The sequence below is a fragment of the Schistocerca americana genome, chromosome X, assembly GCF_021461395.2.
Source record: "Schistocerca americana isolate TAMUIC-IGC-003095 chromosome X, iqSchAmer2.1, whole genome shotgun sequence".
In the NCBI taxonomy this organism is placed as follows: Eukaryota; Metazoa; Arthropoda; class Insecta; order Orthoptera; family Acrididae; genus Schistocerca; species Schistocerca americana.
In genome coordinates, this window is record NC_060130.1 from 906,877,617 (window position 1) to 906,888,481 (window position 10,865).

At 37.8% G+C, this 10,865-nt stretch overlaps 1 protein-coding gene across 1 annotated transcript in view; it reads right to left on the reverse strand.

Moving 5' to 3' along the window:
• Positions 1 to 10,472, reverse strand: part of LOC124555696 (synaptojanin-1) — a 135,064-nt gene extending 124,592 nt beyond the window's left edge. Inside the window, exons 1-3 of the mRNA XM_047129701.1 lie at positions 10,162 to 10,472; positions 9,812 to 9,898; positions 1,571 to 1,838 (exon numbers count right to left, since the gene is read on the reverse strand). Coding sequence (XP_046985657.1) covers positions 1,571 to 1,838; positions 9,812 to 9,898; positions 10,162 to 10,288 — 482 coding nt within the window. The 5' untranslated portion in view covers positions 10,289 to 10,472. The remainder of the gene's footprint in view (positions 1 to 1,570; positions 1,839 to 9,811; positions 9,899 to 10,161) is intronic.
• Positions 10,473 to 10,865: the final 393 nt, after the last annotated feature.

The window sequence follows — 10,865 nt, forward strand, 5'->3', positions numbered from 1 at the left end:
AAATAATTTCCCATAGCTTACTGGGTTCAATGTTATGATTTTTTTCTTTGTCTTTTCAAGTGTGTGCACACATTACTGGCATTTTAGTATTAGTTGATCAATGAACTTTTTATATGCATATTTTATTTATGGGTACGAACCACTTATTCACATGTATTACCATATCTATTCTTCACATTCACCTCAACTTATCTGAAGTACTCATAGAGCAATACCATATGAAGCAGCAACGCTTACACTCTTACTGCTAGTAATTCGTGGCTGTCATGTTTAAATTCACTTTTCCTACAATTAAATAACAGTCATCTCATCATTACATTATTAAATTGTCAAAAACCCAGCTACTACTAGAATATTGTACGGGTCGACAGAAGCGTCCGATCCAACGCGTCGGCTTTGACCCGTGACGTATGGGTGTTGTCGTGTGTGACGTCATGACAGCGCGGAGTTTGGTTTGAGTGTGGCTGTCTCCAGTTCTGTTTTATCTTATTTTATTTACTTTTCTGATCTGTTCGTTCTATCTCGTGAGATTTTTTTAAATTTAAAAACACTTATTACTTATTTTAATTATCTGTTTCCTCGAATTTCTGTTTTAGTTTATTATATTTATCTTTCCGATCTGTTCGTTCTATCCCGTGAGATTTTTTTTTTTAAAAGACAAAAAACACTAATCAGCTACTGAAGCATCTTTATCTTCTATGGGTTGCAGGGGTTACGACCCCTGGGGAGGTGGGTGGGTATTCATGCATGGCTGTCTTCGCTTACACGTTGTAGCTACGCAAGGCGTCTAAATTTGTTTATATTTAGTTTGCCCCTCACCCAAAACAGCCCATTTCCCGCGCTTGTCCTGTTAGTGTCATTAGGCTTCTTGTGGAAAGAGTGTGTGTGTGTGTGTGTGTGTGTGTGTGTGTGTGTGTGTGTTTTTGTTTCCGCCATATTTGTGACGTCATGGGTCAAAGCAGACGGGTGGGATCGGACGGTTCCATATTTCCTATTGTACTTCCCATGATCGCTTGTGCCACACATTACCAATACTTGTTTCACAGACAGTACCTTTTAGCAGTTTATATTATCAATATCAGTATGTCACGCAAATATGAACTGTGAAAAACTGCAAGATAAGTACTGACTTTGACACAAAACAATTTTGGAATCACACCTATACTGACCAGTTTTAAAACATGCTTCATCATCTTACATATATTGCAGAAGTATCACAAGTAAAAATTAGAGAAACCATATTACTATAAAAACTATCCATAAACTGAACAAAAATAAATTCAAAACATAATGGCACCAAATGGCTTACACATGTACAGAATATTGTTTAACAAGTTACTGTATCATTTGGCATACTAATGTTAATGTGTAGTTCAGGGTACCTCACAAACAATGGTATGAGTAAATACTGGCAAATGGCAGTGTGCAGAAATTAGCCATACAAACAACATTTCAGGCACTGTTTTGAACTTGCATTCTTTGAAGAAAATACAGTCCTTCCTCTTCTCTCCCTCAAATTATTATTTGCATTTCAATTCCTGTCCAAACAATTGTCTCATTGTTTACTTACCAAAAAAACCTGTTGTCAGTCTCCCCTGTTCTTTGTCTTCGTTGGGCACACAGAGTTATGTCGAGGCTCTCATTTGACAATGCCCATGAGAAGTAAAAAGTACCCGAATTCAACAGTTTTCTGACTTCTGAAATGCGTTCCTCATCTTGTGGTTGGTTCCGTAGTGACACAAACGTAGTCTGAGTGATGCGAAAAATTTCTGAGTCTGCTATCTTTCCTACTGATACACATCCTGTCACCATTACCAAGTACAGCACTGTACTTTCTCCTGCAATGCAAAAAATTCGAATTAACTAAGAAGTAATTCAAACAAGTACAAGTAATGTTCATTCTTTCAAGTAAAAATATTATACATTCTTTACAGTTACACACACACACACACACACACACACACACACACACACACACACACAGAGAGAGAGAGAGAGAGAGAGAGAGAGAGAAAAGAGAGAGAGAGAGAGAGAGAGAGAGAGAGAGAAAACTCTACCCAAACCCAAAAGTTTTGCTGATTTCTTTCCTTCTTGCCTATGACCCTTAATGACTCTTTCTTGGATTCTCTATTGGTTTAACAACCAAATGCATTACTAACTTTGAAAAAGAGATGCAGTGAGATAAGGACTACTTGTTTTCTGTGGCAGGCATCAGGTGGGCATCTTGCGTTGCATGTTCCACAGTAACAGCCTAATAATTCACTCAAATACCGACATACATCCAAGAACTGCTTTTTTACTTCATAAGGGCTGTAGAACAAAATCTATTCACATACAGTATACAATATATCTAAGTTAAATGAAAAATAAGAATGCCCAGTTACAGTGTGCATACTAGCACATGAAAGAAATAAATCTACACATTCCAGTGTCATACATCCAGGCAATGCTGGATAAGGACTTAATGTTTTAACACACTAAACTATCCAGACTGGAATGAAATAATAAATATTGTTGTAAAATTCTGCAAAAATACAAAATATATTAAGTCACAAAAAGGTAAGCTATAGTACCGAACAACCATACCAGTATTAACAAACGAAAACAAACTACTTAAAAAATATTTGCAAAACAGGAAAACTGAATACTGGTGTTCCTAACATGACAGCCACAGTCAGTTCAAATGAAGAATGTGGTATTGAAGATAAGATCTGACTTGTGACATGATGATGATGATGATGATGCGGCGTCATATAGGGGCTGTATTTGGATGATGGTTTGCAACAAGTGCACATTTTGAAGCACAGGTGTGTAGTTTGAGTGACACACTTGTGGTAAATTTTATTGTCAGGAATGTCATTGAATTACTCCTTCCTGTAATGGTAATAGGTTTATGTGATGATCTCAAGAGGCAAATAATGGTGGTTGATTTGATGGGGCACATGGTGTGATAACACAAGGTTAACACTGTTGCAGATTTTACTTATTACTTTCTTTACAGTTCATCAGTGTCACTTTATGTTCACAATATGGGAGTCAGTGCTCACTGATTGGTTTTCTTTTTGCTAGGAACTTTTATTTCTGACTATAAAATTTAGAGGCAGATGAGGAACCTGGGGCACTAGCAGAAATTGACGAGAAGCTTTTGGGAAAGTTTAGTACAAGAAGAGTACGAAATCTGTTGGTACTTGGCTGTAGGGCAGATGTTGTTTCAAGGAGTGGAAGTTATGAGGTGTTGTTTACTTTAGTAAGTGGATGAACTAAGAGGGTGCTTGTTGGATTCATAGAAGAGTATACTGAGGAGGGATCAAGCATATTACTGGATTCTTTTGTTTCATATTGGGATTTCGGGAAGAGAAGGTTTCATAATTTAATGGTTAATCATATAAATGAATTTAAAAAAATTCTATTACTAGGGTTAGCATTAATAATACAAAGGCATGTTGAGGAGCTAGAAAATCTGTTTTGGGGAGGGGTAAAAAAGTGCTCGTCTCCCTTGCGGACTCACTTGAAACTACCGAAAAATAAAATGTGACAAAACCATATAAAATGTACCATAAGATCGTGGTATCCCAATCTCCAGCTAGCCTATATAGTTCAATCATAGACCAGGATACCAATTAATCCCCCCCCCCCCCCCCCCCCACACACACACAACTATAAAAGTCGATTATCCCAATCTCCAGTTTACTTCTATACTTCAACCCTACAATAGGATACCAACAAACACTCCCCCCACCCCCTTACAGCTACAACATTTCACCTATATAGGTCAACTCTAGAGTAAAAGTGCACTTCTGGTGTCTGCAGCTTTTCTGTTGCGTATTGCATTTGGTAATTGTAAGCATAGTGAATGATAGGAAGTGAACATGATGAATGACGAGGCAGATAGATCAAGACAATTGAATCCATGACAAAATAGTTTTCGATAAATGTCATGAGTGGTTCAATGTTTTTTATTCAAATCATGGTAGAAGGTAGGTGGATCAATATTTTTAATTATATCATGGCAGAAGGTATATGGATCAATGGTTATTAATAACAGAGTTTCATGTTCGGTACATTAACAAAATTTACTTAAAAACATCTATCCACTTAACTCAGTGGTTACACAGGCACTGTTTAAATTCTACAACATTTTCTGTTTTATATGACAACACTAAAGCATTCTATCTCTTCATATACCGCGCCAAAAATAGTAGGAAGTTTTATGCTTTTAAGTATTTTCTGTTTATTATAGTTTATTTTGAAAGGACATAAATTTTCCGATAACTTAATGTTAATTTTCTTGTTTTGGTATAAGAAAACAGATACTAGCTGATCCCTCTTGGTTTTCAGTGGGCATGTGGGTAGTTAATAGAGGTGGATGTTTGGGAGAGCAACATTTCAACACTTGTTATTGACGTATCAGCTGCAGCCTTGCATTATAATTGATTTACTACTTTTTGGATATTACTGTTTTGCATAGTTCACTGTAGCTACAGGCGTTTATGGAATATACCAACACCATTAGTTTCTTTCCTCCCCTTTCAATATCACTATTTCACAGCTAGTTAATATTGTAGAGTTTAGTTTATTTAAATAAATTGATGATAACAACATTAGTTTTATTGTGTTTTAAGGGATTTATACGTGAGGTTAGCGGATTTTTGTATTGGGTGGGGCATGGGCTGGGGTGCTTCAGTTTGTCCCTGCACCAGATTCCCAACTTCCTCTGGGTGTTCCATTAACTACATAGTTGTTTTATTATTTTTAAAATATTTTAAGAATGGAATTGTTTTCTGTTTATTGTGGTTGTATGAATGACATCATAGCTGCTATCTTGAATTTGGACGAATTGTATGTGTTCATCATTAAACGACATCATCGGTCACAGTTGACACCTCGTATTCAATGGTTTGATGTTCACCCACAGACACTACGACAACAAAAAACAATCACAACTATCAATCAGCAGTAACATTTTGACTAACTGGTGCATGGGAAAGAGCTACCCCTGGCGTTTTACATAATTTAAGCACAGTAGTTCAAATATATGCAAATACTTAGATTTCTTTATTATCTAATACAATGTTTCTGAATTTATCTAACAATTTTAATTAGCGGCATTTATACAGGACAGTGTGTTGCACACAGAGTGAATGCTGGCAATGATGGACTCTGCTTGAAATTGAAAATGGCAGAACAAATCACAAGAACAAGGTCAACATGACACAACAGTAATGTGTAGATAAATAAATGGCCAAGCTGGGGGAAGGAAGTTTTAAACTTTTACCTGGAAGCTTCAAATATATGGTATAGTAAAACAAAGTTATTTTAACTCCAGTATCTGATGTATAAATATGGATAAAATCTTTCAGATTACGTGGTGGCATCCAGGAAAAAATATTGACTTGTGATAGAGCTTTGGTTGACAAACATGAAGGTACAGTTCAACACCTTACATGTTCCACCTAGACATCAAAAATTGGCATCATCATGTAGCATCTGTTGCCACTTTTTCTACATAAAATGAATGTGTATGTCCTCCACCAGTACCATTTATGGGACTAAATGTGGGAAAGCATGAGAAATGGTACAAAATTCAGGTCTAGGGAACAATGCAATCCACTGGTATATTGTTCAAAGGGTGATCCAAGTTACACAAACAGAAGCTAAACGATGTCAAAGTTAGCGTAAGGAGGACTATGCGTGAAGCTTTCAGTGAATTCGAAAGTAAAATTCTATGTACCGACTTGACAGAAAATCCTAGGAAGTTCTGGTCTTACGTTAAATCAGTAAGTGGCTCGAAACAGCATATCCAGACACTCCGGGATGATGATGGCATTGAAACAGAGGATGACACGCGTAAAGCTGAAATACTAAACACCTTTTTCCAAAGCTGTTTCACAGAGGAAGACCGCACTGCAGTTCTTTCTCTAAATTCTCACACAAACGAAAAAATGGCTGACAATGAAATAAGTGTCCAAGGAATAGAAAAGCAACTGGAATCACTCAATAGAGGAAAGTCCACTGGACCTGACGGGATACCAATTCGATTCTACACGGAGTACGCGAAAGAACTTGCCCCCCCTTCTAACAGCCGTGTACCACAAGTCTCTAGAGGAACAGAGGGTTCCAAATGATTGGAAAAGAGCACAGGTAGTCCCAGTCTTCAAGAAGGGTCGTCGAGCAGATGCGCAAAACTATAGACCTATATCTCTGACGTCAATGTGTTGTAGAATTTTAGAACATGTTTTTTGCTCGAGTATCATGTCGTTTTTGGAAACCCAGAATCTACTATGTAGGAATCAACATGGATTCCAGAAACAGCGATCGTGTGAGACCCAACTCGGGTTATTTGTTCATGAGACCCAGAAAATATTAGATACAGGCTCCCAGGTAGATGCTATTTTTCTTGACTTCCGGAAGGCGTTCGATACAGTTCCACACTGTCGCCTGATAAACAAAGTAAGAGCCTACGGAATATCAGACCAGCTGTGTGGCTGGATTGAAGAGTTTTTAGCAAACAGAACACAGCATGTTGTTATCAATGGAGAGACGTCTACAGACGTTAAAGTAACCTCTGGCGTGCCACAGGGGAGTGTTATGGGACCATTGATTTTCACAATATATATAAATGACCTAGTAGATAGTGTCGAAAGTCCCATGCAGCTTTTCGCGGATGATGCTGTAGTATACAGAGAAGTTGCAGCATTAGAAAATTGTAGCGAAATGCAGGAAGATCTGCAGCGGATAGGCACTTGGTGCAGGGAGTGGCAACTGTCCCTTAACATAGACAAATGTAACGTATTGCGAATACATAGAAAGAAGGATCCTTTATTGTATGATTATATGATAGCGGAACAAACACTGGTAGCAGTTACTTCTGTAAAATATCTGGGAGTATGCGTGCGGAACGATTTGAAGTGGAATGATCATATAAAATTAATTGTTGGTACGGCGGGTACCAGGTTGAGATTCATTGGGAGAGTGCTTAGAAAATGTAGTCCATCAACAAAGCAGGTGGCTTACAAAACACTTGTTCGACCTCTACTTGAGTATTGCTCATCAGTGTGGGATCCGTACCAGATCGGGTTGACGGAGGAGATAGAGAAGATCCAAAGAAGAGCGGCGCGTTTCGTCACAGGGTTATTTGGTAACCGTGATAGCGTTACGGAGATGTTTAATAAACTCAAGTGGCAGACTCTGCAAGAGAGGCGCTCTGCATCGCGGTGTAGCTTGCTCGCCAGGTTTCGAGAGGGTGCGTTTCTGGATGAGGTATCGAATATATTGCTTCCCACTACTTATAGCTCCCGAGGAGATCACGAATGTAAAATTAGAGAGATTAGAGCGCGCACAGAGGCTTTCAGACAGTCGTTCTTCCCACGAACCATACGCGACTGGAACAGGAAAGGGAGGTAATGACAGTGGCACGTAAAGTGCCCTCCGACAAACACCGTTGGGTGGCTTGCGGAGTATAAATGTAGATGTAGATGTAAATACAGCCTGCAACATTTATGATTGAGATGTTTTCAACACATGTTGTTTGTATGTTTTGTTTACAGTGTATCATTACTTCATGTACATTTCAACGGCTTAGAGTGTCACATTTACTACATCAACATAGGTCTAACTGAGATCAAAAAGTTTGATTGGACGGGGGTATCAAGCGAAATTTGTAACTGGAATGAGGATTTTTAGGTAGGGAGGATGCAGCATGTTATCTTGGATGGAAAGTCGTCGGCGTCACATGTGGAAGTAATTTTGGATGGGCCCTAGCCATGTGGGTTTAGACCCTTGCTGTTTATGTCGTATATTAATGACCACGCAAACAGTGTTAATAGTAACCTCATGATTTTTGCAGATGATGCAGTTATCTATAATCTAGTACTGCCTGAAAGAAGTTGCAGAAGTATTCAGTCAGATCTTGATCAGATTTCAAAGCAGTGAAGAAATTATCAACTTGCTTCAAAATCTCATAAATGTAAAATTTTTTAGATCACAAAATGTAAAAAACTTATTATCTTATGACTACAATATCAGTGAGTCACTGTTGTAATAAGTCAATTCATACAAATAGATGGGTGTAACACTTTGTAGGTATAGGAAACAGAAGGATCACACAGGCTCAGTTGTGGGTAAAGCAAAATGCAATGAGTCTACAACGGAGTTTGTTTACAAATCATTCGTGCGATCCACCATAGAATGCTTTCAAGTGTGTGGGACAAGCACCTAATAGGACTAACAGGGTATATTGAATGTGTAAGGGGAAGTGCAGCACAAACGGTCACAGGTTTGTTTGACCCATGGGGGGAATGACACAGATCTGCTGATAAAACTGAACAGGCATACTATTCAAGGTAGGCACAAACTATCCCTTGAAAGCCTATTTACAAGTTTTCAACAACTGGCTTTCAATGACTCCATGGATATACAGTACTACAACCCCCTATGTTTACTACTTAAGGGATTGTGAGATTAAGATTAATTTCAGCAGAAGCAGAGGCATTTGAACAATCATTCTTCCCGCACTCCATACATTAATGAAACAGTTCTAGAAACCCCAATAACTGGTACCACTTCACAGCGATCTGCAGGGTACTGATGTACATGTAGATAACGATCTACTGAGAAGCAGAGCTTGGATAATTTTGAATACTAGACCTATACATATATTGGTTAATGGAGACAGTGTTCCATACAAAATTATTTAGTTTGAGTATGGCAGTGGTCCCCTGTGGTCAAAGACTGATCTGTACCATAGCCCGAGGTCTATGTTTGGTACGAAGGTGATAATTTGCTTGTGAGGTGGTCAACTACAAGATAAAAACTGTGGCAACAATTTGATCTATAGGCCAGTCTATGTTTGCTCCATATTTGACATACTTATCAGTAAAAATGCCAGTAACTAGAACTGCACTAGAAAAAACCTGTGTTGCAAGATAAATAAATCTCTAGCAACTGATTTGGTGCATGTCACATACGTTAATATATATATATATATATATTTTTTCTAGATTTCATTAGCAGATATGCAGTTTTAAATTTTTTTATTTGCCAACTTTTAATTTTGAGTGTTTTATCACACAAAAACCCCAGTTCCATTGAAGGTCTGATTAGTTTGTTGATAACATTATTGTGTTTGGTAGTGACATCATCTGTTAGTTGTTTCCTGAGGTTCAGTTCTCTGCCATCGTAATATTTGTGTGGTACTGTGTTGTCCATCATTCCTCCAAATTCAGCCGTAAACAATATATGTATCGTATGCATCTATACTACAATCAGTCATGGTCATGTGACAAGAAAAGGAGATGTGCAATGCTCCACTGTAGTTTTGTATTCAGTTGATGATACATAAATAAAAAGAAGAACACACATGTAGTACAGTACATCACAATATACTCAGTCCATATAGAATACATACAAATCAGAGAAAGATTAATAAAAATGAACAGCTGATAGTTTGTATACATTTCCTGTGCACGACTGCACTTAGCACATTCTTGTAAACAAGTGAAGAAATGCATATTACTTCTGCTGTTTCTGTTCTGCTTAATAATTTCTACAAAGAAGGGGTCTACATGTTACAAATTGAAACTTAACTGAAAGATCTTTCGGCAGACATTTGTACACTAACGCAAATAAACTAACCCAAACAATAGATTATAAAAGCTAAGAATTAATGTTTTAACGATAATTTTGTAAGGACAATTATAGCTATCATGACCAGGAATAGAAACTGAAATTACTAATTCCTTATGGTGAAATACTACCTATTGCTTCGAAATACAAGGAACCGCAAACATGTCATTAAGGATACCGATATTACCTGCATTAAGTTGCAGGACTCCAAGACAGCCGTAAGCATCCAGCAGCTTCGTATACTGTCGTTTGACAGATTCCACCTCTAATGGAGCTGAAACAATAACATTTGGTATAACTTCTCACTTCCTGCTGGTGTATTTAGACACAATATCAGTGACAGTTATAAACACTCATGAGAAGCTTGAACACTTTTAACAACTGCAAATAACCACAAACACAAATCGGCTAGGGGCAGGCGAGGGCAAACGCTGTGCTTTCAGTACAGCAAATGTCATCATTGTCTGTCAATGATAGTGATCAAGAAAGTGTATAGTCACCGGGCACAAGCCCTAAAAACACACAAGAAATACTTACACAAGACTGCTACTGCCTGTGATTCAAACAGGAGGGACTCTTCTCTGTTTCTCTGCTCCAGCAGGATACTGTAAGGCTTCGGTGGATTCACTTTTTCAGAAACTTTAAAGCCTTTTCCCATTGCCATGATTTTCTGTTGTTGGTAAAACGGCAATCTACTATTAATAACGTTTACGTACACGTAATATTAATAGTAACAGTTGTTCTTGTTTTAATAAGGCTCGCGTCACTCGAACATATCAATTTTGACATCTGTTTTCATCCAACCACAACACATTCCCGCCCCCCTTATACACATACATGCACACCCCCACTCTTTTCGCTTGAAACTCTTTGAGTAGAGATCCGCGGAAGAGACTCCACACCACGAAGATCATTACCAAAGCCGCTAAGAATTGCATTTGAAACGTAAAACACTACTCATATTTATCACTATTTTAAAATATGGTAGACTGATTATTAGATAAACCTAAAATAGGCTATCTGACTGATAAACTTGCACGTGCGATTTTTCTACTGTATAAACTAAGATATTCTACCAAAAAAAAACCGTACTAAATCTCTGTTGCTACGCGGTTTTTCAGTTGCAGCTGCAGTATTGGATAATGTTATGGGGAAATTCACTAGGTGTAAACTGAGTTTTTAGATAGTAGGAAAAAACAATCAGACCTATTCAAGGATCGCGTATTGCAGAATCCTGTAAG